The sequence below is a fragment of the Myotis brandtii genome, unplaced genomic scaffold (genome assembly GCF_000412655.1).
Source record: "Myotis brandtii unplaced genomic scaffold, ASM41265v1 scaffold200, whole genome shotgun sequence".
Taxonomy (NCBI): domain Eukaryota; kingdom Metazoa; phylum Chordata; class Mammalia; order Chiroptera; family Vespertilionidae; genus Myotis; species Myotis brandtii.
The window spans coordinates 2221983-2249168 of record NW_005357453.1 but is presented as its reverse complement, the minus strand read 5'-3'; the positions used below and the strand labels follow the sequence as shown (position 1 = coordinate 2249168).

General features: G+C 38.7%; 1 protein-coding gene and 1 long non-coding RNA gene across 6 annotated transcripts; one reads left to right on the top strand and one right to left on the bottom strand.

Moving 5' to 3' along the window:
* The first annotated feature begins 6 nt into the window (after window positions 1-6).
* Window positions 7-4520, top strand: LOC106725937. Its single transcript, XR_001361945.1, has 2 exons — window positions 7-328; window positions 3850-4520. It is a non-coding gene; the product is annotated as an uncharacterized LOC106725937 (long non-coding RNA).
* On the bottom strand, window positions 2232-27180 carry LOC102253874 (chromosome unknown open reading frame, human C18orf54). Of its 5 annotated transcripts, XM_014538879.1 has the most exons (9): window positions 27102-27180; window positions 23673-24001; window positions 21601-22383; window positions 20770-20917; window positions 17122-17224; window positions 13688-13819; window positions 11148-11218; window positions 2594-2635; window positions 2373-2474 (listed from the first exon to the last, which is right to left on the bottom strand). In XM_014538879.1, exons 2-9 carry the CDS (start codon window positions 23953-23955, stop codon window positions 2465-2467), a joined length of 1572 nt encoding a protein of 523 aa, XP_014394365.1. In that variant the 5' UTR covers window positions 23956-24001; window positions 27102-27180; the 3' UTR covers window positions 2373-2464. The 5 variants fall into 5 exon arrangements, with proteins under 5 accessions (XP_014394366.1, XP_014394365.1, XP_005865331.1 ...); XM_014538880.1 differs by lacking the exons at window positions 2373-2474; window positions 2594-2635 and adding an exon at window positions 2232-2340; XM_005865269.2 differs by lacking the exons at window positions 2373-2474; window positions 2594-2635 and adding an exon at window positions 5062-5861.
* Window positions 27181-27186: the final 6 nt, after the last annotated feature.

The window sequence follows — 27186 nt, the reverse complement described above, 5'->3', positions numbered from 1 at the left end:
AGCGGCCGCGTCTGGCTTTCGGAGGCGGGGCTCCGGAGCCGGGGGAAGCGAGGACCTCCGCGGGTGGGCGTGCAGCCGCTCCGCCTCGCGGTTCACATCAGCAGCATTGCTGTTTACCAGAGTGCTTTCCTTACATCACCCAGGAAGGCCATTCCCACTTTCCAGGAACTAAAACCGCGGCTTCCGTGACTTGCCGAGGCCCGAGGGTCACCGCTGAGCACTTCCCGGCGGGCCCATCCCCGCCACGGGGGCGGGGTCCGCTCCAAGGCGAGCGGGTTGGACCACCCACCCATGCCTTCTCAAGAGAACCTCATGGCCCTTAAAAGGGGTGAGACGACCTGCTCAGGAATATCTGGGGACCAATATCTATGTCTATATTCCCTCAGAAAATCGTGTCGGTTTAAAAATTGGAGCCGGTGAGCTGCAAGGCCACAGCCCCACATACTGGCTTTCTCCTCCTCCCCAGGGACTCTTGGGAATGTGTTTGTAGAAGGAAGTGGAGAGTTAGGGGAGGACAGAGAAGCTTGAAAACCACTACTGTTCATGAATAAACAATAATAATGAGCAGAAATAAAGCGCTTTTGGTGTGATAAAGAAAAAAGTGTATTAGTGCCGGGATCTGAACGTGTTGAGAGAAAAGGCTGGTGTGGTCTGTCTATACCAGATCTAGGCAATTCGGGGAGGAATTTGCACCTTAACCTACAGTGACATTAAATTTGAAGAAATTCTTGCTTCCACAGGGGGCTTTCGCTGGATAGGATTTGTTGCTGAGTCACAAAGTGTAGAAGTAAAATGTATCTATGTTGATGGTGGGTAGGTTAAGTGACTCAAGGCAACCAGGAATTTAAAACAACCCTTCCCAGGCAATGCAGGCAGTGGTGTGAAATAGGTGGTTTAGGGAGAAAATGGACAGCTGTCAAAAGCTGCAAGAATAAAGACCTGTGAAAAGCCATTGGATTTGGCAAAATGTGTGGGTGAATTCATGGGTTCTGATTCCAACAAATAGCCAGATCCACGCAGTTCAAGTTAAAAAAAAAAAAAAAAAAGCAAGCAGCAGCAGCCCTGGCTGGTTTGGCTCAGTGGATAGAGCATAGGCCTGTGGACTGAAGGGTCCTGGGTTTGATTTCGGTCAAGGGTACATGTCTGGATCCCTAGAAGGGGGCGTGCAGGAGGCAGTCAATCAATGATTCATCACTGATGTTTCTATTCTCTCCCTTCCTCTCTGAAATCAATAAAAAATAAAATAAAATAAAAAAGCAAAATGTAAATGTGACAGGGGAAGGGAAAAAGAAAGGTAATCTACCAGCCTTTGGAAGGTAAAATGTTTGAAACAGGAAATACAAGACTTGGTCAGAGCTTTAAAGAAATAGCAGAATATGCTTTAGAACCTAAAGTTTAGATAACCTACGTGAAAGGAAGTGGAGTGTTTCGAGTATGGGAGTAATGTACACAAAGGTGAGAATATTTCCATGGAAAGTGTGGGAGAATCTGAGCACTTAGTTGTAGCATATTTGATGAAATAAACCAGTGGTGGCGTGTGGAGTCTTCAGTGTAAGGGCTGAAAGTGCAGGGAAAAAGGTTTAAGGCTATATTAGGCGGCCAATGGGCTAGTCTCAGCTAAGTTACTGAAGGATGGATCAAAGTTAAATTTGTTGCCTGGGTGGCGTGGCTCTATGAACCAGGAGGTCACAGTTCAATTCCCTGTCAAGGCACATGCCCGGATTGTGGCCTTGATCCCCAGTGTGGGGCGTGCAGGGGGAAGACCATCAATGATTCTCTCTCATCATTGATGTACCTATCTCTCTCTCTTCCTCTCTGAAATCTATATATTTATATATGTATACACATACATACATATATATATATATATTAAATTTGTTACATTGTGAGAAAGGTTGTTACACAGACAAGTCCCGTCAAGATAACAATAATGTAAACTGGGAGGGTAAAAAGCAAAGATTTTCTTGTTCAAAAAGGAAAATGCTATTGACCACTGATGACTATTAAAAAAGAATGGAAGCAGAGAAGTAGGAAAGGAATAACTTCAAATATCACAGGAAAAATATCTGACAATTATTGCTCTACAATGTGTTCAGGTATAGGCCTAGGTTTGTCCCAATCATTGTGATAGGCACTGCAACCCAAACGAATATCGACCCAGGTATGAAATTTCCAATTGATAGAGGGAATAGAATGACACACCGTCTTCCACATTTGAAGAGACTTCCTTCGTTCAGAAATTACCGATTTTATTGGCCCATTACTTCTTTTGTCTGCTTTCATGCCACGTGCCTTTTGGCAAGTTCACTTCTTCACGATAGCACTTCCATCAAATAGGTTCTGAGACACAGTGAAGAGTGTGACAGGAAAACTTAAACAAAAATCCAAATGTATGAGTAATTGTATGTATTCAAAATACAGGTGGGAGAAAGGATATCTTGTCCTGACTCATCTTCAGGCACATTTAGGTACACCTATATGTAATTTAACAAGACAGTATCATAAACATTAAATACAAAATACCAAAACACCCACATATAGAAATTTCAACAAGAAATAACATAAAAAGAGAAGACAATTAACTCAAACAAACCCAAGATAGAGTTCCTCAATTTGGTCAGAAATCTCCATGAAGCTGAAATAAATTATCACAGAAAAAAATTAAAAGTAGAGTTCTTATTGATAATAGAGAAAACATAGTTGAGTTTTGTCATCACATATACATCACACTCTTATCCCTTAATCTCAACTTTTGGAATTAGGTTAAATTTTTTTAATAGTCAAAAATTTTAATGTCTTATTAAATTTTTTTATTTAATATTTTTAATATACCTGAGAAAAAGATAAAATTTTATATTCCCAATGCAATTTTAAAAATCTAATTGTTCTCATTTTCTGCTTTATATTCCCAATTCAGCAGTCAATACTGTAGTCTCCCTTTTCCCCCAGGAAATCTCAAAATAAAAAATACTGAGCCCTGGCCAGTGGCTGTTGGTTGTAGTGTCATCCTGTACAACAAAAGGCGGTGGGTTTGATTTCCAGTCAGGGCACATACCTCGGTTGTGAGTTCAATCCCCTGTTGGGGTGCGTATGGGAGGCAACCAATCAATGTTTCTCTCACATCAACATCTCAGTCTCTAAAAATCAATGAACAAAAGAAAATTTTTTTTATAATGAAAGAGCCCTGGCCGGTGTTGCTCAGTGCACAGAGCAACAGCCCTTGGACCAAAGGGTTGCAGTTTTGATGCCCAGTCAAGGGCATGTAACTGGGTTGCAAGTTTGATCCCTGGCCCTAGTCGAGAGGCAACCATTCTATGTGGAGAGTAACCTCTCTCACATCAATGATCTCACTGTCTCTCCCCTTTGCTTCCACTCTAGAAATCAATGGAAAGAATGTCCTCAGTGAAGATTAGCAAAAACAAAAACTGAAATATTTAACATGTAATAAATTAAATCAATTCTTAAATTTCTTGAACACTTATCATTTAGTTTTTTTCTTAGTTGACTCTCCTACATATTTTTTAAAGGCTGAAATTAATCATTTTGATAAATTTATTCCCTTTTCAGGTAAAAGATTAACTTCCATATTTAACAAAAAAATGTACTCCATTAAATATAATCAAGTTTCTTAAAATATTAGTTGTAACATAAAATTTTAAAGCAGTATTATCTTATTCAGTATTGGAGATATTTTCTTGCAAATGGGAGCAGTAAGCAAACCAGTGCCATTCGGTCATTACACATAATCCCTTTGGAGATGCTTTCTAAGTATATCCTCTGTCTGACCAGCATATATTATATAATTAGAAGTTTATTACATGATGTCTTTATCTTCTCTGCCTTCTTCAGAATTTGTCTAACAGTGGATTTCACTAAGCCTGGAGCATGCTCAGCCCAGATCCACCTGATGTTCACCTGCTAAAAACCTGCAACAGCTAAACCACGTTTTTAAATCATCAAAATAACGCCTGTTTGACTGGATGCAAACTATTAGCTGAGAAGCAGAAGACCGGAAGATGATCAGAAAACAGAATGTCCATGGCAGGTACCTCCACACAGGAAACCAAACAAACTTATTGAGGCAAGAGACTCTCAATCTGAGCACAGAAAACCCTATGACAACTGGCTCACTGGTCAAGAAAATAGAGACAGGGTTCACTCTACATTTTTGACAAGTAAGTTCTATAACAAAGGTTTTATATAGATAGAGCTTTACATTTAGAGAAAATAAAAAATTATCTGACATAATGTATTTAGAAATTCCTATTTGACAATAAAGCTACTTGGTAAGGATGCTGCCATTTAGGTAAAGAGTTAATTTGTAGCATTTGTATACATAGATATTCTTTAATTTCATATGCTTCATTAGTCACACTTTATAACTTAAATTCTTAGTTTTGTGGTAAAGAATGCAGCTCTGCTCACTTCCAGGTAGAGACAAACTTTAAAGACTACAGACTGCTTTAGAGAAAGTTCAGTTCTTACAAAGTAGCTTTAAAATAGAGTATTGCAAAAAAAAAGAGTATTGCTTTCCGATTTCCCATATTCATTTTTTTAAAAAATATATTTTATTGATTTTTTTACAGAGAGGAAGGGAGAGAGATAGAGAGTTAGAAACATCGATGAGAGAGAAACATCGATCAGCTGCCTCCTGCACATCTCCCACTGGGGATGTGCCCGCAACCCAGGTACATGCCCTTGACCGGAATCGAACCTGGGACCCCTCAGTCCGCAGGCCGACGCTCTATCCACTGAGCCAAACCGGTTTCGGCTTCATTTTCTTTTTTAGTTACAAAATTTCATAAAGCAATTGGTCACTGATCTCATAGTTTTTACTAATTTGAGTTAACCCCCAAACTAAAATCTGGTAAATAATCTAGTACCAAAATATCAAATTCTCAAATATCTCCCCACAAAATGTTTTGTAAACTGTCAAGTAATATCAACATTATCTTAAGTCTGGCTGGGTAGTTTAGTTGGTTACAGCGTCGTCCTGATAACCAAGGTTGTGGGTTTGATCCCAGTCAGGCCACATACAAGAATCAACCAATGAATGTATTAAGTAAGTGAAACAACAAATCGGTTTCCTTCTCTCTCTCCCTCTTCCTCTTTCTCTAAAATAAAACTTAAAAAAAGACTATCTTTTAGAGAATCAAATCAAAGCATTAATTAAACAAAGTTCTCTTGGATTACACAACATAGAACAATATTCCTTTTAACACTGAACCACCCCATTATTAATGTTATTTGCAAATACAACATATCTTAAATATTTGATTTACAAAATTTAAAAGTAACATACTTCCATATGGATAAGATACACCACAAGAATTTTGATATTCCTTTAAGTTCCTTAAAAGTGGATGTTAACTGTAACAAAAAGTCTACTCCACTTAAGAGATTTTAAATAGAAACCAGGAAGAATTTCTTAATCCACAACTAGACGATAAAATGGCGAGGATGCTGAGGAAGGTTAAGTCCACATGAGCTTCAAGAACGGAAATCATCCATCCATCTTTGAATATTAGACATTTGCTGGCCTGAAGACCAAAGTCAGACTATAGAATAGTGTAGGTCCTTCCAGTTCACATTCTGGTATTTTGGCATAAAATGAGGATAGGTCACAAAACCTACAGACACTTTCAAGTTTGTTTTTTAAATATATAATAATTGAACCAATCAGAATAGTGGATAGCTTATCATTATTCTGCCAGCTTAAGCAATAGGAAAAAAAATACATTTTTGTTTTTGTGGTGACTATTTATTGGTTAAACTTTTATTTTCCTCTTCACATTTTCGGTGACTGTTTCCCACTGGTATCATCAACCAGGTCCCTCAGGCGAGATAAATGGTGCAAAGCCCTTCATTAAAAAGTATAAAACACATTATAAACCAATATTAAGGACTGAATAGGCAACGCAGACAGCAAGAAATGGTGATTACATTGTTTATTAACTTCAAAGTTAGTAAGAGAAATGAATTTATAGAATAACAAATATCAAACTGAGAATTTTTCCTTTCAAAACTTTGATAACTGAATAATTGAGGGTTAAAATTCATCTAAAACTCTATAAAAACATTTACTTTTAAAAAATTATTTTTGACATTCAAGATTTTTTTGAAAGTTTTCCAAGTAAGCTTAGTAAGAAACAATAGATATCATTTGTTATCACACATAACAAAACATTTTTTCAAGTAATTTTCACAACAGTGTATATCATTTCAGAAACAATGTGTATAGCTTATTTTTTACATATGCATTCAAGATAGCTAAAATAAAAAAACACTAAAGGATCAGTTAGTTCTGAGGAAAACTCATTTTTATTGAGCATGGAGGAAACAAACAAGTATGTTGAATGATGTAGTATTATACCAACAACATGGTTTTCTCTAAATAAAGCTAAGATTACAGGTCAGGTATCAGTGGAGAAAACTCAGTCATCCTTCAAACAAACCAGGAAGAGAGAGGCTTTAACTTTCCAATCTTCCTCTAAAAATACTGTTCCAGTTTTCCCTCTCCTATCCTTCAGATCCAAGGGCCACTCAGAAAATGTCAACCATATTAATCAACCATATTTCAGATCTCTGATGAACAAGAGATCAAGAAAAACAAATAACAATGTGTAATCTCTAATGGTTAATTTCTAAGATGAGCTAAAGGTGGTTACTATAACAACCTATTCTACAGTCTCTAACACAGGTTCAATAAATGAAATAAATACTCAGGATAAAGAGGTGGAGGAAACTATTAGTGTTAATTACTGCATTGTATCTATTTCAACCAAGTGTCCCTTTCTTGAACACTTACTCAAATATAATTAATTAGAGGCCCGGTGCATGAAATTCGTGCATGGGGAGGGTCCCTTGGCCTGGCTAGTGATCAGGGCTGATTGGGGCCTCCCTTCCCTGGCTGCCAGCTGCCGGCCGGGGCCTCCCTTTGTTCTGTGCCGCCCCCTGGTGGTCAGCGCATGTCATAGTGAGCGATGTCTCCCAGTCGAACTCCCAAAGGGACCATTTGCATATTGGGCTTTTATAGCCTATACTAGAGGCCCGGTGCACAAAAATTTGTGCACTCGGGGGTAGAGGGTCCCTCAGCCTGGCCTGTTCCCTCTCGCAGTCTGGGACCCCTCGGGGGTGACCACTTGCTGGCTTAGGCCTGCTCCCCAGGGGATTAGGCCTAAGCTGGCAATCAGACATCCCTCTGTCAGTCTGGCAGCCCTCGGGGGATGCCCACTTGCCAGCAGGGAGCAGACCTAAGCTGCAGTCGGACATCCTTAGCACTGCTGAGGAGGCGGGAGAGGCTCCCACCACCACCGCTGTACTGGCAGCCATCAGTCTGGCTTGTGGCTGAGCAGAGCTCCCCGCTGTGAGAGCACACTGACCACCAGAGGGCAGCTCCTGCATTGAGCGTCTGCCCCCTGGTGGTCAGTGTTTGTCATAGTGACCAGTCATTCCCAGTCTTTCTGCTGTTAGGGTCAGTTTGCATATTACCCTTTTACTATATAGGATAGAGGCTTGGTGCACGGGTGGGAACCGGATGGTTTGCCCTGAAGGGTGATCTGGATCAGGGTAGGGGTCCCCACTGGGGTGCTTGGCCAGTCTGGGTGAGGGGTTGAGGGCCATTTTCGGGCTGGCGGGCGACTGAAGCTCCCAGCCTCTTTCTTTTTTTCTTTTTCTTTTTATTCTGGGATTTATTTACCTTCTATAGCTGTCATTGGAGCTGAGAGCCGGCTCCAGCTCTGAGGCCGTGGCTGGCTGAAAGCAAGTATCTGGTTTGTTTAGCTTCTATAATTGAAACTCTGTTGCCATCACTGACGCTCTAAGCTCTGAGCCCACTGGTGGCTGAAAGCAGGTATCTGGGTTTTTTTAAGCTTCTATAATTGCAACATTGTTGCATCCGGAGCTCAGAGTTGGGCTGCGGCAGGCGGGGAACCTTGGCTTCCTCCATCACTGGAGCAAGCAAGCCTCATGTTCACTTCAGCTGTGTGGCTGTCGGCCGCCATCTTGGTTGGCAGTTAATTTGCATATCTCGTGGATTAGCCAATGGGAAGGGTAGCGAAGTTACGGTTAATTACCATGTTTCTCTATTATTAGATAGGATAATAAAAGGGCAATATGCAAATTGACTCTAAAGATAGAACGACTGGTTGCTATGATGTGCACTGCAGGGGGCAGATGCTCAACACAGGAGTTGCCTCCTGGTGGTCAATGGGTTCCCACAGGGGGAGCTCCACTGCCATAAGCCAGGCTGATGGCTGTGAGCGCAGCGGCGGTGGCAGGAGCCTCTCCCGCCTCCTTGGCAATGCTAAGGATGTCCAACTGATATCCCCAAGGGCTCCCAGGCTGCCAGAGGAATGTCTGACTGCCAGCTTAGGCCCGATCCCCTGGGGAGCAGGCCTAAGCCTGTAGGTGGACATCCCCTAAGGGGTCCTGGACTGGGAGAGGGCGCAGGCCAGGCTAAGGGAACCACCCCCCACCCCCACCCCCGTGCACGAATTTTCATGCACTGGGCCTCTAGTATATAGATAAGAGAAGAAATTGGATTCTGCTACCCTTGGCAACTTCAGTTAATTTTTAAGATTTTCATTTGCTTTAACTAAATGACAATAACTCACCCAAAGTTACTAAGCAATCAGAGGTAAAATTAACTATACCCTATCATTTCTACATCCTATAGTACATCTCTCTACCTAAAGAATTATTTTCTTCCTAGAGGCATACAGATATGAGAAAAAAAGACAATTTGCAAATATACTTGGGAATTATCTTCCCTTTTATTTTCAGGTGTATTATTTAACTACTTGTGATTCAAGAGAAAGAAAAAGGCAAGTGACTAGAATCTTATCTTACTTACAACCCCAATGGCCAGACCCCTTGGATTTAAAGGACTTTGAAAATGGATTGAGAAAAAACATCCTCATCTTTATTTTCACTAAATACCACCTATAAATTAGAATTTCTTTCCATTATGCATGTAAGCAACAAACCAAATCTGTGACCTCGTATGCCACAGAAACTGGAGATATTTTCATGTCACATTACAATCATTACAGGAATATCAAAATCATTTAAACTCATCACTACTTCAAAATTATAATAGTTATATGATAGTTACAAAATTATAATAGGTATCAAACCAACCATTAGAACCTATGTTATCTAAGTCTTTCTGTCTATATCCAAAAGTTCATATGACATAACTGATCAACCACTAGACAACTTTAAGCCTAGTTGTTTATTCATTGAATAGTAAGGTATCACTGGTACCCAGAAATCAATGCTTTCCAATATTTCCTTTCTCTAATTGTTTGCTGATCAACATGTGAAATAAGTAAAAGACCATGCCATAATTTAATGCTTTTATTCAAGCAATCAAAAGGCCTTCATATTATGTTTTTACAAAATGAATTTTAACTTACCTAGATTTTAAATGTATTGTCTTACTTTAAATGCATTAATAAGCACATATTACTAATTAGCAATTTGTTTTAATATTTTCATAATTATAATTCAATATACCTGGTTCCTTTTTAGTCCTATGTAGTTTGTTTTATACCTTTAAAAAACAATGGAAGAGCCCTGGCCGGTTTGGCACTGGGGTGGTCCCAGGTTTGATTCTGATCAAGGGCACATACCTGGGTTGTGGGCTTGATCCCCAGCACGGGGCATGCAGGAGGCAGCCAATTGATGATTTTCTCTCATCATTTCTATCTCTCTCTCTCCCTTCTCCCTTCCTCTCTGAAATCAATAAGAAAAAAAATATTTTTTTAAAAATGGAAGAAAGGAGGGAGGGAAGTAGAGGGGATAGGTGAGGTATGATGGGAAGGAATAAGAAAGTTAAGCAGAAATGAAATCTTCAGTCTCCCTACCTTGGCTACACAATCAGCTGTCAGTTCCTGTCATTTAACCTCTATCTGCCCTGCTGACAATAAATAATTTACTTAGAGAAGTGGAGGATAAAATTGTAGAAGGAAATAATTCTTTATTTTTTTTTTCCTAAAAAGGTGAAAAACAGGCTAATGGGGAAAACATCAATTTAAGGGTCATGATACAACACTGTATACAGCCAAGTGAAATGGTGTTATGAAAGTAAAAAATTTTCATCTTAGCTTTTCCTAAGCTCAGTATACCATCTTCTGAGTGCAATTTATATTCATACAACCAAACCTATAAATAAATACCCTCCCTCTGCCAATTAAGAAAGACCTGTATTCCTTCCCAATTTTTAGTTTAAGATAATTTAACTAAGAAAATAGGTGGATTAACACCTTTAGGGCATTTAGATTATCTTGATATCCACAACATTATATCTACTTTAGTTTTCTGTGGATATAGGTCAAATAATGAATTATTTATGATTACTGTATTTCTTCTAGAGCAGTGGTTCTCAACCTTGGCTGCACATTAGAATCACCTGGGAATCTTTTTTAAAATCCTGATTTCTGGGCCTCGTCCTCTGGAAATTCTGTTTCTTTGTTATGGGGTGGGGCCACAACATTAGTAACAAAGAAACAGAATTTCCGGAGGATGAGGCCCAGAAATCAGGATTTTAAAGATTCCCAGGTGATTCTAATGTGCAGCCAAGGTTGAGAACCACTGTTCTAGAGGGAATATATGAAAATACATGTCACGATCAAGGTGTTTTTCCAGGACATCCACACCAATACTAGCTCAAATTGTTGTTATTGTTCAGAAATAGAAGCGCATCAATTAAGGCCATTCACATCATTATATTTTAGGTATTTAAGGTTATCTCATTAGGTCCTAAGAACATTTTAAATAGGGAAAACAGCCCTGACTGGTCTGGCTCAGTGGATAGAGCGTCAGCCTGCGGACTGAAAGGTCCCAGGTTCGATTCCGGTCAAGGGCATGTACCTTGGTTGCGGGGTGTGCAAGGAGGCAGCTGATTGATGTTTCTATCTCTCTCCCTTCCTCTCTGTAAAAAATCAATAAAATATATATTTTAAAAAAAATAGGGAAAAATACAGGTTTAAGAGAAAACTTCAGGATTAAACAGTATGTTCCAAGAAGTTTAATATCCTTATAACTACTTAATTCCATCTTGAAACCTTCTGATTTCAATCTAAGAGATGGCTAAAATAGATTTGTACCCATAACATATTCAGAAATTACTAGAGAATACTTACTTTTGAAGTGACCTAGTAATCGGAACCATACCTTCCTTCAATTGTAATTTAGAGAAATCATCTTCTGAAACCTATTATTAAAAAGACCAAATGAAACAAAATACTGAAAATACTTTATAATTATAAACATAAATGCTATTTAGTATGTGACTTAAAAGAATAGTAAAAAAATATTGTCTTTGTTTCCAAAGAAATCTAGCAAAAAATTTTCAGTAAAGTATTACATATTTTTTCTCTTTATTCTAAAAATAATATAACTATATTTAGATTCATCTTTAAAATGTCCTAAAGTATGCTTTTAAATTATGTCCAATAAAAAAATCAAATCCTGGTTTGAAATTATGACTTTATAATGAACTCGGTCTTGTCTCAATGTTTAAAAAGGGAAGAAAAATAAATTACACATTTTATGTTAATGTTATGATCATTAGAATGGAAAGAGAAAAATTAAGAAATACAACTCCAGCCGAAACCGGTTTGGCTCAGTGGATAGAGCGTCGGCCTGCAGACTGAAAGGTCCCAGGTTCGATTCCGGTCAAGGGCATGTACCTGGGTTGCGGGCACATCCCCGGTGGGAGATGTGCAGGAGGCGGCTGATCGATGTTTCTAACTCTCTATCTCTCCCTTCCTCTCTGTAAAAAATCAATAAAATATATTTTAAAAAAGAAAAAAAAGAAATACAACTCCAAAGAGCAGGTCATGATAGTCCCCAAGAGTTAACCTACTCATTTGTAATGAAAACTGAATTTCAGAAAGCTCTACTGAATAATCCTATCAAAATAATGACAATAAAAACATTTATTAAGTATTTTAAGGCATTCTTATGTTTAAACAATTTAAGTATTACTATTTAAGTTTTTTAATGTTTTTATTACTAGGGTAATTATTTTATTAACTAGAGGCCCGGTGCACTAATTCGTGCACCAGTGGGGTCCGTTGGCCTGGCCTGCGGGATCGGGCTGAAACTGGCTCTCTGACATTCTGAGGGGTCCCCAATAGCGAGAGGGCGCAGGCCAGGCCAAGGGACCCCACCGGTGCATGATAGGGGCCGGGGAGGGATGCAGGACGTTAGCCAGCCAGGGAGGGACCGCAGCAGGGCTCCAGGGCATGTCCGGCCCACCCCGCTTAGTCCCCGATCAGCAAGCTAACCTACTGGTTGGAGCGTCTCCCCCTGGTGGTCAGTGCACGTCATAGTGAGCAGTTGAGTGGCCTTAGTATATCATTAGCATTTTACGCTTTGCTTGGTTGAACTGCCAACTGGCTGACCAGACACTTAGCATATTAGGCTTTAATTATATAGGATAAGGTATTTATTAAGCTTTTATCAGGTGCCAAGCACTATAATAAGTACTTTATATAATCTGTCTCAATTTCTCAACAACCTTTTTTTTTCCCGAATATATTTTTATTGATTTCAGAGAGGGAGAGAGAGGGAAAGAGAGATAGAAATATCAATGATGAGAAAGAACCATTGATTGGTTGCCTCCTGCATGCCCCCTACTGGGGTCGGGCCCACAACCTAGGTATGTGCCCTTGACTGGAATCGAACCTGGGACCTTTTAGTCCACAGGCTGACGCTCTATCCACTAAGCCAAACCAGCTAGGGCTTAACAACCTCATTTTGCAGAAGAGAAAACAGAAACTAGTAAGTGGCAGAATTAGAATTTAATCAGATTTGGGATTATATAAATATTCTCCCAAGTTATGAATAAGAATATATTCATAAACACTATATTATTGTGAAAAAATTCAATCCCTAAAGAACAGCAGCCAAAGCAGTAACAGATTTCCAAATTCCTAGGAAATATAAAAAAATTCAATGTTTTCAAAATAAAACTTTACATAACTGTATTCAGAAGTCAATAAACACATGGCACCAAAATTAAATTTCAGATGACAAAGGTCTGTGGAGAAGTCTAATGTTGAAACGTTTTCACCCTGGCCAGTGTGGCTCAGTTGGTGGTTGTGTTGTCCCATACACTAAAAGTCTTGGGTGTGATTCCCAGTCAGGGCACATGTCTGGGTTGCAGGTTTGATACCAGTCCCCAAGTGGGGCAGGTGCGGCAACCAATCAATATTTCCCTCTCACATCGATGTTTTTCTCTCTCTCTAAAAATAAATGAAAATGTCCTTGGGTGAGGATTTAAAAAAAAAAAAAAAAAAAAAGGTTTTCTAGCTCTCCCCAATTTATAAATACAAGTTGGAGTACAGAGAATAATTTTGTAGGCAATTCAAAAACAACTTTTACAATCCGTTCATACCATGGTTGTGATATCATCATATCTAAATAAGATGGTGTATTTATAACCATAAACTAAATAAAACAATCCATTCATGGATATACAACTGCAGAAATCTAACAGTATTCAATGTGAATAAGTTTCTGGGGGGGGGGGGGGAAAGAATAATCCAACTCTACAACATGTGTTTTGCAAGAATGCCTGCTTATTAACATAAAACTGGAGGTCTAACTAAAGAGGATCTAGAAAGAATTCTTATCTCTTCACAGATCCCAATTCATAAATCAAGTTTGTGCTTACTTGTTTAATCTCTCCTTTTGGCTCCACAGTTTTATTCTGATTAAAACTTTCTTGTACGGCTTGAAGATTAAATAACATTTGTTTCAGGGCTTCAACAGGACCATGATGTTTTCCTCCAGACAGGGTACAGCTCTAAGGTTAAAACAGATGATCAATTAACCATCCAAATTTGGGGGCAAAATGTTGTATTTTGTAATATTCTCCCCAATACAAAATTAATGCAAAAATCCTAACAATACATGTCAACAGAGTGTTTTTAAATGTCGTGCATAACGTATCACCTCCCTTTACCTAGTTCCCAGATGAAGTTACTCAGTGGTAATCATTAGTAACAGTGTGGCATATCCTTTCTAGTTTTTGCTCTTTCAAAACGAATAGTACTTGTTTATGTTTGTAATGCATTCATTTAGTACATTTAAAATCAAAGATTTTTAGAACTAAAACATCCCCAGAGAGCAGGTAAGACAACCTGCTCTTTTCAGGTGTGTAAATGGAGCTGATTATCAGGTGAGCAATAACTAGAATTTTAAATACATTATTCTCTACACACTTTTAAATATGTCTGACACACAGAATACTGGTTTTCCATCTCTTCATGGGCCACACATTCCTTGCTACCTAAAAAACACTCATAACTTAATTAGCACTGATCTTATCTACATCCCAAGAAGGCAATAACACTTAAGCTTCATACGTGGTGAGGATTCTTTTAAAAGAATCTGTAATGGATATTTTCAAACTTCTTTTTTTTAAAGTCTTTCCCAACCTATTATTTTTACATATATACATGAGTTGCTGTGTACTGAAAACTATCCACAAAGTGGCAAATAATCCCCTTAAGATTTCTGTGATTTAACATATTCAACACAGACCGTAAATATGTATATAATTTAAACTTCAAATCTAGAGGAAATTGTTGACTAGCAAAGAATATTAGAAGTGTCACATTAGCATAACCAATGGACACAGACACTGGGGTGGTGGAGGCTTGCCCTCAGGGGTGTCAATAGGGAAAAAGGAGACATATGTAATACTTTAAACAATAATTTTTTAAAAAAGTATTAAAAGTGTGCTCTCATTGGTGAAGAAATTCAGTTAAGTATAATGGCTAAACAACATTTTCCAATAAAAAGAACCACAGCTCAAAAAAAGGGGGACATGTCAAAAAGACACAGGAGCCAACTGAAGGAACTCCTTATGGCCTAAACTGGAAGAATTTGAGCAACAAAATGATATCTATAGTACTAAAAGCGTAATATGCAAATCAACTGAACGGCCGAATAGCAGAAGGACTGTCTGGATGTCCTTCCGGACGACCTTCCAGATGAAGCTGGGGCCAGGGGCTGGGAGCAAGACAGCCACCTGTGACTGTGAGGGAGGGATTGAGGTAGCCGCCTGTGGCTGCAAGGGAGGGATCGAGGAGCTGTGGCTGTGAAGGCCTACTCTTGCACAAATTTTGTGCATCGGACCTCTAGTTATATTATAAACCTAGAATAAAATAAATATCTACGAATCCCTGCTGATATAATTTAATAAACAAATAACTGGGGGGAGAAGGAATAGCCCTTCATTACACAAGAATTTCTATTAATAATGTAGAAAAAACAAGATTCACCCATGGATACTAAAATTAGTGAATGAAAGTTTTCGACTACTTGCATAGTTTCAAAGTATCTCCCCTAAGATATTTATTCATTACAAAGGGAAATTAATTTTACTAAAGAGAAAGCTAGTAGATACTAAGTATTCAAGGTTAACAGCACAAATTTTAACATATTTCCATAACTTTGTATATTATTATATTATTGTATTAACGAATGTGACAATATCTGGAGGAGAGGCATGTGTGGAACACATGAATGAAATTTGTGTCCTTATAAGAGACACAAGAGAGCTTGCTTTCCCTCTTCTCTCTACCATGTGAATATATGGAGAAGATGGCCACCTGCAAACTAAAAAGCAGGACCTCACCAAACACTTTGATCTTACACTTCTCAGCTTCCAGAACTGTGAGAAATAAATGTTTGCTATTTAAGCCACCAAGTCTATGGCATACTACAGCAGTGCAAACTAAGATATACATTATCTGTATATCAATGGTAGCAATACATCACGAACCCTCTGATATAATGCACTGAGAAGGGCACACAGCATGATATCTGTTGCATTCTTGCAAAAAATACATAACCACATTCTAATCATGAGAAAACTTCAGACTAAAACAAATTGAGGAATTTTCTACAAAATAGCCAACTGACCAGTATTCTTCAAGGGTCAAGGTCATGACAGACAAGGGAAACTGAGAATTGTAACAGACTGAAGTAGATTAAGGAGACATGACAACTAAATGCAAAACTGAATCCTGGATTGGGTCCTGAAACAAGACATTGGTAGGAAAACTGGTGAAAGTAGAATAAGGTCTGTACTTGGAAGACCCCAAAAGCATTATTTCAGTATTTAACACCATGGCTTTTATTTCTAAATCAAATTGTTTATCATATCTTATGTACACGTATACACATTTATGCTTTATTTTGGGGTTATGTGCAAAATGCACATATGCTGATTTAGTAAAATTGGATAATATTTTCCTATTTAAAAAATTATAGAGCCCTAGCCAGTTTGGCTCAGTGGATAGAGTATTGGCCTGTGAACCAAAGGGTCCTGGGTTCAAATCCAGTCAAGGGCATGTACCTTGGTTGTAGGCTCCTCCCTGACCCTGGCCATGGTCAGGGCGTGCACAGGTGGCAACCAATAGATGTGTTTCTCTCACATAGATCTTTCTATCTTTTCCTCTCTCTTCCACTCTAAAAAAAAGATCAATGGAAAAATATCCTCGAATGATGATTAACACCACCAACAACAAATCATAAAAAAATAGAGATTTACAACTATATCTTAGAAACACAACTCTCAATAATCAGCTGCCCTGTGAAAAGATATAATTTACTCTATAATGGTCTGTTTCATATGTTTTCCAGAAAACAAAACAGACCAAGATTTTAATGACAATTTAGGCTTTCTGTAAGAGTTCAATCCCAGGTCCCTCTACTTTAGAATCTACATATATAAAAGCCTAAGTGACTGTTTGTTCAACTGGTAGCTATGACGCGCACTGACCACCAGGGACAGACGATCAATGCACAGGCATGGAAACATGGAACAGAATGATGAATCTCAGAGGGAAGGGCGGGAAAAGATTAACCAAAGATCTTATATGCATGCTAGAGGCCCGGTGCACTATTCGTGCACTGGTGGGGTCCCTCAGCCTGACTTGTGGGGATCAGGCCAAAACCATGCACCGGGCCTCCGACATCCCGAGGGGTCCTGGATTGCAAGAGGGCACAAGCCAGGCTGAGGACCCCACCAGTCAACAAATCTGTACACCGGGCTTCTAGTCTTTTAATAAGTTAAAAAGATTTAACTTCACCCACCTGATCATCATCATTTAAAAGGTCTTCAAGGAACCTTTTAGCATTCTTTGTCCTTGGAGCTTGTTGAGGACTGTCATCAGAGTTAATAGGAACAGGAGATTTACTACATAGGGTTTAAGAGACAAGATAGCAATTAAGTTCCCAATTTATAAAAATTAGGCAGTATATAATTGAATGGTTATCATTTAAATATAAATGGTCACTAAAAAATAACTGTTGTAGATATGATTCATATTGATGTTGCTTGATAATTCTCTCATCTTCTTCCTGAATTTATACCAGAATCTAATCCTACCTCCTTGCTTCTCCTTTAAAGCTTCAAGAAAAAAAAACTTGGACCGGCTGCCATAGCTCAGTGATTGAGCGTCAGCCTATGAACCAGGAGATCACAGTTCCATTCCCAGCCAGGGCACATGCCAAGGTTGCAAGCTTGATCCCCAGAGTGACGCATGCAGGAGGAAACTGATCAATGATTCCCTCTCATCATTGATGTTTCTATCTCTCTCTCCTTCTCCCCTCCTCTCTGAAATCAGTAATAAAAATATATTTAAAAAATTTAAGACATTAGTCTTCAACTAAACAAATAATCCTTTAACTACAGGCTATGCTCTCAAAGCTCACTTGTTTGAAATAAGCAGTACATTTTCCCAATTAAACACTGTTAGTTACCCAATGATAATACACAAAACTCTCATGAATTTATAAGATTTCCTACTGGGATGGCAGTTATACTTTCTGCCACGTCAAAGCAATAGGACAGATGTCCCACCCCAGAACTGGCATTAACATAGAAAACAGATTAGAGTGGGAAAATAATCAAATTTGAAATTATAATTCCTAAGTTCAAATCCCAAACCCAGTCACTATATGACCTTATGTAACTTATTTATCTGAACTTCAATTTCTACATTTGTAGTCCCACTTATCTCACAGAAGTACTGCATAAATTAACGCCATGTACCTGGTACCTTTAATAGATGCTCAATAAATATTAATTTTTTCTTAATTTAAGGGGTAGCAGAAAAAAGGGCATCCTTAGCAAAAGTAAGAATTTTCCCCAAACCAGATTCTGTTAGTCACAGAAAATAAACTCATTCTATCTTTCTCCTATATATATAATGCTTCTAACTCAAGTACTCAGATATCTAAGTATCTATTTATAACATGTAAAGTTCACAATTTTTCTTATTTAGCAGCAATTCATTATTGACTCATTTAATTTGTAACTCAGCTTTTTATTGTTCTTCTGGTAGTTTTTTCCCTCATTCTTTTTTTTAAATATATTTTATTGATTTTTTACAGAGAGGAAGGGAAAGAGATAGAGAGAGTTAGAAACATCGATGAGAGAGAAACATCAATCAGCTGCCTCCTGCACATCTCCTACTGGGGATGTGCCCGCAACCCCCCTCATTCTTTATAAGAGTTTGTACACCCACTCACCATTATCAAAAGCATTTACCTGATTATTGAAGGTGGGTGCTGGGTACATAAGGATTCATTATACTACTCTTCTACTTTGTATTTATTTGGAATTTTCCATTAAAACAAAAAAATCAATTATCTGATTGCAGTTATACTCCATCTTTTAGTATATTACTTTGAGTACATCCAGGTCAATTTTTAAAAAATATATATTTTTATTGATTTCAGAGAGAAAGGGAGAGAGATAGAAACATCAATGATGAGAGAGAATAATTAATTGGCTGCCTCCTGCATGCCGCCTACTGGGGATCAAGCCCAAAACCTGGGCATGTGCCCTTGACCAGAATCGAACCTGGGACCCTTCAGTCCACAGGGTGAAGCTCTATCCACTGAACAAAACTGGCTAGGGCCAATTTTTTTATGACAGATTGATAATAATTTGTCAATGTCATACTAAGGCTAGGTCTATTCCTTCATCTCACAACCCATCATTAATTTTATATACAAACATACCCATCACTATATGAACCCAATTTTCTAAACATCAACTACTGTATTCAAAGTACTGGGCCAAACCACTGATGATAATAATTATACTAACCAGAAGTTATATTATCTAATTATAAATAAACTACATTAAAATTTTCACCCTTAAATATCTCTGATATTATTTGCGCACCCGTTTGGGTTCCAACTGAAAGCAAAGTAATGCAGCTATGATACTCTACAAATACACAGAACAACTGATAAAGAGAAATTAAGAAATAAAGATAGCCCTAGCTGGTTTGGCTCAATAGATAGGGTGTCAGCCTTCGGACTGAAGGGTCCTAGGTTCAATTCCAGTCAAGGGCACATGCCCAGATTTCAGATTCAATCCCCAGTAGGGGGCATGCAGGAGGCATCCGATCAATGATTCTCTCTCATCATTGATGTTTCTATCTCTCTCCGAAATCAATAAATATATATATTTAAAAAATAAAGATAAATTTAAAAATTAGATCTACTGACTCATTTTAAAAAAATATTATTGAACCAACAATCTATAATAATAAAAGCATAACATGCTAATTAGACCGGACAGCCAAAGTCCTTCTGGACGAAGCCTGGGCTGCGAGGGCCGAGGCAATCCACTGCAGCTGCAAGGGCTGAGCACCTTGCTCAAATTTCGTGCGTTGGGCCTCTAGTTGAAAAATAAAGCTAAACAAAGAAAAAATGTATTTTGAATAATCATCAAATTACAATTTACGAGATTACCAACCATATCCTGACTTAAGTACCTTTTATTTATTTTCTAAACAATTGAATCCTCACACAAAAACACCAAAGCAAAAGAACTTGTATAAGACCTTGTACAAATTAGAATTATACAAAGTAGACAGAACTGACAGAGCTGGTATTCCAAACCAGTATTGTAGTCAGTGCACACATTTAAAAATAAATAAATAAAAATAAAAAAGACATTTAATTGAGAACTAAAAAAGGATCCATTAACTAATAAACTCCATCTATGACAAAATAAAAGTTTAGACAACTGAATATAATAAATATCAGAAACTAAGGCAGGATATAGGGTTACCAAGAATGCATTACTAATAAGACTAGATATAATAATATCACTAAAAAAAGCTTTCCTATCTAAACTCCTAATCCTTACTCTAAGTTCACATTCAGTTATCTAGGTGAACACTTCTTAAATTATTCTGAGAAGCTATGTCATTGAAACGTTAAATATACAAATGAAAATAATCTTAGAAATTATAAAAATTTATACAATATAGAAATGGACTATCATTTACGGAAAATAACAACTGAAAGAGAAAGTAAAATGTAAATGAAAAGAAATAGATAACTCTTAATATATGGAGAGAATATAGTAGAAAGTAACAAGACTTCCATAGCCCTCCTCCTTCTACAAAATAGTTGCTTTTGGTTCTAATTCCTCACAGTAAACATATATCAATATTTTATAGTGCAACAAAAGGAACATGTAACAAAAACAAAAGTTACATAATGTACCTAAGTTATGAAATAATCCACGATCTTGTGGTAACAAATGAAAAATATAATATCAAGCAAAGCAACACTGAACACCATTTTCTACAGAATTACCATGTCATTACATTGCTAGTTATAATCAAGTTGTATAAAAATAAATTAGATGTTCATATATTTTTCATATGGAAAACTAATGACCTTACATGACTTTTCCATTAATAACGTACTTACAAAGTAACAGGAACATTTTCCCACGATCTTTCTGCTTCCAGTTTATCTAATGAACAAGGGCTATCATCCTGTTTCATCGACTTCGGTAATTTAGTACAATGCTCTAGATTTCTCTTGGCCTTCAGGATAAGTAATTCAATTTTGTCACCTATTTTAAAAGACTACATTAATTAAGAAAAAAAATAAATGCAAAGCATGGCAAAATCTCATAAAGCAACAAGGATTCAGATAACTTGGTATACATACAGGGTGCCCCCCCAAAATGTATACATACACTTTGAATAATTATAAAGGCAGTGTTTATTAAAATACATTTCATTTTCGCCCTAACTGGTTTGGCTCAGTGGATAGAGCATTGGCCTGCGGACTCAAGGGTCCCAGGTTCAATTCTGGTCAAGGGCACGTACCTTGGTTGCGGGCGCATACCCAGTAGGGGGTGTACAGGAGGCAGCTGATCAATGTTTCTCTGTCATCCATGTTTCTAACTCTCTATCCCTCTCCCTTCCTCTCGGTAAAAAATCAGTAAAATATATTTAAAAAAATACATTTCATTTTCAAAATTGAGCTATCAGCTGTTAAAGTGTATATACATTTTTTGGGGATACCCCCTCTACACATCTTTAACAGCAAATTATGTCAAAATGTGACATTTCAAACAAATAAAAGTAGATATTTTCTAGTTATAAAATGCTACTTAAAATGAAAACCATAAGAGTTCAAAAAATATATAATCTGATCATTACCTCAAGAATGTAACATAAAAGCTCCTAGATATTAGGTCAAATTTACAGCATTTTCTTTGATTCTTAAAAGCAAACAAAAAACAATTACCATTGAATGGCTTTTTGGATTGTCCTGGAAGAAGTGGGTTCTCACAATGACATTGACTATGCTCAGAATCACATTTATATTCATGAACAAATCTTTTATCACCACTCAAGAAATCTGAAATATTTGAGGGTTCAAAAGAATATTCGAAACAATCTAATTTATTCATAGGTCGAGAAGTTCTTTGTGCCTGATAACTATGTCTTGGGGAACAATGCTCGTCTTTAAATATTTTATAAATACTTTGACTATTTGTGTCAGGTAGCAAGTCTTGATTGTGGAGCCAGACTGGATATTTGAAATCAGGTATACTAGTTATCCCTGAAACATTAAGGTCAGATTTATGGCCAGTGAGCCATCTTGGGTAATTCTTTTCAAGATCGAGTTCTGAACTGTCCTTGAAAGATGATTTCTTAAAAAAAGATGGTTCAGAAATGCATTTACTCGTCTTATTCACAAGTTTTAGGTTTTTTAGCTTATGGCACTGCTTTCCATTTATATTTGTGTATACCACAGGAGTAACTAAGTTATCCTTGCTTCTGGCAATGCAGGGTTCTTGAAAATTTTGATTCTTTTCAGTGTCTGATAAACTCAGTCTTCCAATGCATTTCTTGGTTTTCTTGGTAATTTGATGACCTGGTCCAACACAAGTAAAAGGAAATGATCCATCTGCTGGAAGTTTTAACAGATCATCAGTTGTGAGGCTAATGGAGTCTATGTCATTAATAGTCCGTCTTCTAGAAGATGAGGACAAGGAGCTTTTTTTGTGATGAAATTTTTCAAAAGCTGAAAAACAAAGCATACTTCTGTTTATCTTCCCATATCACATATAAAAACACTTCAAAATATCCAACAGTAAATGAGAATTAAGAATTTAAGGAAAAAAAAGAATTAAAGAACCATTTTTGCCACTTTCCCATGATCTTCAATAAAGTTTTGATTAAAAGAATAAAAGGGATACGTTGATGAAATAGAATGTGCTTTTCCCCCCTCACATATCAATTTGTTTTAACTAATTTCTACCCTTATCTCTACACCCTCTTGACCTTTTCCATGTTCTTTAATTTACTGTTTCTTCCACTTTTTTCATCTAGACCAGCGGTTCTCAACCTGTGGGTCGCGACCCCTTTGGGGGTCGAATGACCCTTTCACAGGGGTCACCTGAGACCATCAGAAAACACGCATAGCATATCAGATATTTACATTATGATTCATAACAGTAGCAAAATTACAGTTATGAAGTAGCAACAAAAATAATTTTATGGTTGGGGGTCACCACAACATGAGGAATTGTATTAAAGGGTCGCAGCATTAGGAAGGTTGAGAACCACTGATCTAGACATACACAATCCACTGACACACTCACATTAATATTGGTCACTCAATACTGGCTGCAACACAGGATTTGGAAAAGTTTGTGAATAAATTAGTTGAAAAATAATTTGCTTTCTTTACTAACTCTGCAATAGCGAATAGCTGTTCTAATTCTCCTCTGGAATAGTGCCCATATCCTTCTAAAATTTGAATGCAAACTTTTTCCATACTAGGGCTACTCCATAAGTGCTCAGTAACTAGTTATCAACAGACTCATATTCCAAATTTGTCTTCATAAAAGCCTTATCAAGGAAAAACACAATGTAGTGTGAATATTATTATTCCATAGAATAGAGATCAGGAAGACTAATATAATCCTTTGCAATCAATTGCATAGGAACAAGTATAAACTCAGAAAGGCCGCGATTCACTTAAGTCATTAAGCTAGTAAATGAAAACTAAAACCACCAAGTCAACACTTTTTCTATGATGCCATTATAAACGGCTTAAGGATTTAGAACCAGCCACCTGCTGTAATTCATCAGCTTCCACTCCAAGGTTGCAAGGGGATCTTAGCTGAAAATTCCTAAGTACCAGATAAGTATACAGTCCTTTAAGAAATATATTCAGATCTCAACATTATAAAAGTAATTTTTACCCCAAAAGAATAAAAAAAAAGCATCTGGATTTCAAAGGCTACAACACATCTTTCAAATGATTTAAATCAGTGAACAAAAAGAAAACAAACAATAAAAGCATACCATGGTTTGGTTTATAAATATAGTTGGAGAATTCTGGCATATTAGCAGGACATTTATCAATGTTAATCTTTCCAGTGCTTATACCAGGATACATCCGGCTTAGATCAAAATCATCAATATAGGCCTGCAGAGCCTGAGATGCAGAACTGTACAGTTTATCCTTATACTGAACAGAGCCATCAGCGGTAGAGGAATTACTACCACTGAGGCTGCAGCTTGCTAACAGAGAAGATACTGAAGATTCCCGAGAACAAACTCTGTGTTTTGTATTTGGTTTTGCCATGCCTTCCTCAAAGTGGGTTATTTCTGTCCATTTCTCTTAGAAACCACTGTAATACAAAAACAAAAGGTTAAGGTTCCAAGTAAAAGGAATAATAGCCATATACAAAGAAATTATTCAATATGTAAACTTTTTATAATTTTCTTTAAAGAATAAAATCCATTACCTATAAATCCTTTAAAGGCCATACACATTGTAGATTTTTTATTATTTTAATTATTGTGAATTCCTTCATCATTTGTTTAGAAAACATTTACTAAGTACTTACTATGTGCCTGGAATTATGTATACAGATTATCTGAGAACATACATAAGTATAGGAAGGAAAGGGTACTCACTTTTTTTAAACGTCCTAAAACAACTGATTTACATAATCTTTTCTTATGGTGATATATTCTATGACATCACAATACTTAACATTCCCTTATACATAATACTTCTCAATTCATAAGCCTACCACTATGCACTACAGATAGTAGGTCCTAAATAAAATTTTTAAATGCATCAAATGTGGTATTAACAAGAAGGAACAGTGGAGAATGTTGTAAATACCAATATGTAACTTTAGCCAACTCCTTCACCCCAAAAAGACTTGAGAACAAAATATAAAGAAATAAACTACAAGTCATACCATAAAATGAACGTGCAAAATGTTCTTTTTCTAAAACATCTATCTATATAAAAGCCTAAGTGACCATTCAACCGTTACTATGATGTGCACTGACCACTAGGGGGCAGATGCTCCAACTAGTAGGTTAGCTTGCTGCTGGGGTCCTGCCAATGGGAACTGGACTAGACTAGCCGGACACGCCCTGGAGTCCTCCCTTGGTTCTTCCCTGGCCCGATTGTACACTGATGGGGTCCTGGATTGTGAGAGGGCCCAGGCCAGGCCGAGGGGCTGCGCACTGGGCCTCTAGTTGTTAATAATCATTTTCTGACCTTCATTTTTGGTACTATCCTCACTATATTCAATTCTTATATTAAACAGGTTCAGACTACCTCTCTTTTAAAGGAGGCTTAAATAATTAGAAAACTGATTTAATGTATTCATCTTACTGTTTTTGCATCACTAAAATGGGCAGAATTCCTGTCTACCTTAGTGTAACAATAACAAGATCTATATTTGAAGCCCTAAGAAATAACAGAATGAACAGGCACTACTTCAGTGCACAATGTGACATTCTTTTAAAATTAAATCAATGGGTTTTCTGTACTGAAAATAAAACATTAATGTCTAGAACTTAATACGTGCTATGATATTACAAAGTTAATAAGTTTAACTTTTGGCTGTATTTTCGGAATGTTTTAAGTTATAACAACTTCCAATGTTGTTTTTCCAAACAACTGTCAAATATGACTTTAAAATACTGAAAGTTTTCCATTTGAGAAAGTAAAGAGAGTAACACATCCTCCCCCCAGCCTTCAACTGTGCAACCGCCTTTGCAAGAGCTGAAAGCAGCCGGTGGAAGCAGCGACAGAACAAGGTTCAGCCCCTGCTTTGCCGAGTGTGGTGACCCTGGTGAACACCCAAGAATGGCCAGGCAACTCGAACTGGCAGCCGAGGCATGGAACCACCTACGGGTCCTTCGGTGGGCGATGGCTAGAGGAGACGTGGTACATAAATACAATGAAATACTGCTCAGGGGCAAGGAAGGATGGAACAGCGCCACTTGCAACATGGATGGATCGGGAGAGTATCGTGCTAAGCGAAGGAAGTCAGACAGAAAGGGACAAGAACCGTAGGATTTCACTCATGTGGGCTATAAAACAGAAAACAACAAACCCTGACACAGACAACAGTATGGTTACCTGAGGGGAAGGGGGCAGGAGGGGGTTAAGGGGTCAAACACATGGTGACCCAAGGAGATGAGACTAGGTGGAGAGCACACAACTCCTTATACCAGCGGTTCTCAACCTGTGGGTCGCGACCCCTTTGGGGGTCGAACGACCCTTTCACAGGGGTCGCCTAAGACCATCGGAAAACACATATATAATCACATATTGTGTTTGGGATTAATCACTATGCTTTCATTATGTTCAATTTGTAACAATGAAAATACATCCTGCATATCAGGATGACGATTCATAACAGTAGCAACATTAGTTATGAAGTAGCAACGAAAATAATTTTATGGTTGGGGGTCACCACAACATGAGGAACTGTATTAAAGGGTCCCGGCATTAGGAAGGTTGAGAACCAACTCCTTACAGAGGCTGGATTATGCAGCTGCGCCTGGAAAGCCTAAGCGACGCTTCCACCCTTAGCTGAGACGGGCGCTGGCCACCAGGGGGCAGAGCTCCCGCCGGCAGGTTAGCCTGCAGCTGGGGTCCGGCCCACGGGGACTGGGCTACACCGGCAGGCGGGCAATCGAACTACCATTGTGCCAAGTTCCCGAAAGGAAACCAAAGTAGAAAGAAATACTTAACCGCCCCCTTCGCAGCTGTCACTCGGCTTCAAACAGACCCGCACTTCTCCCCCCGGGGGATCTGGCAGCAAATCCCCAGCATCTTTTTCTTCCATCAACACCCGTGCGTATCCGCGCCCATAGGGAAACCCATCACCCGAACAGAACGGGAAACGCAGGAAAGGTCAGCCGCCTCCGACTCGGAAACACCGTGTCCGCACCGAGGCGCCGACGGGAGCGGCTCACCCTCAGGGAACGCGCCTCAGACCGCACGGCTCCGGGGCGCCCCGGACGGAACCGGCACTGGAGCAACGTTGGCGGCAGAAGAGGAGGAGTAAGCGGGCGGCCGGCCGGCGCCCCGCCCCGGACACGCCCTGCCTTCGGGGCCCCCGCCATCAGACACGGCTTCAGGCCAGAGCACTGGCGCCTCGGGAGCGAACGGGGAGCAACCGAGATCCTCGGGGTGACGGCCCCCAAAGCCCCCACCCTCACTTCAGTCGGCACCTCGATTCCCCGAGACCCAGGTCGGGTACCTCGGTCCCGGTCCGCGACCCTCCCCCTAAAACTGTCCCTTTTCCGCAGGCGCCTTCCCGCAAGAGTCGCCTTCCCCTTCCCTCCCCGCCATCCTTCCCGGAGCCTTTCCCTCGGGCTGTCAAAGGACTGGTCGCCCCTCGAAACCCTCCCCCCCTTCTTCGGGCCGAACTCGCCGACAAAGGTCCGGACGAGAGAGAAATAAACACGCACACTTCACAACTGCCCGCCGAGAACCCAGGCCTGTAGCCCGGCGGGAGACGCAACAAAGCATCCCGGTCGGACCGCGCCGCGCCTC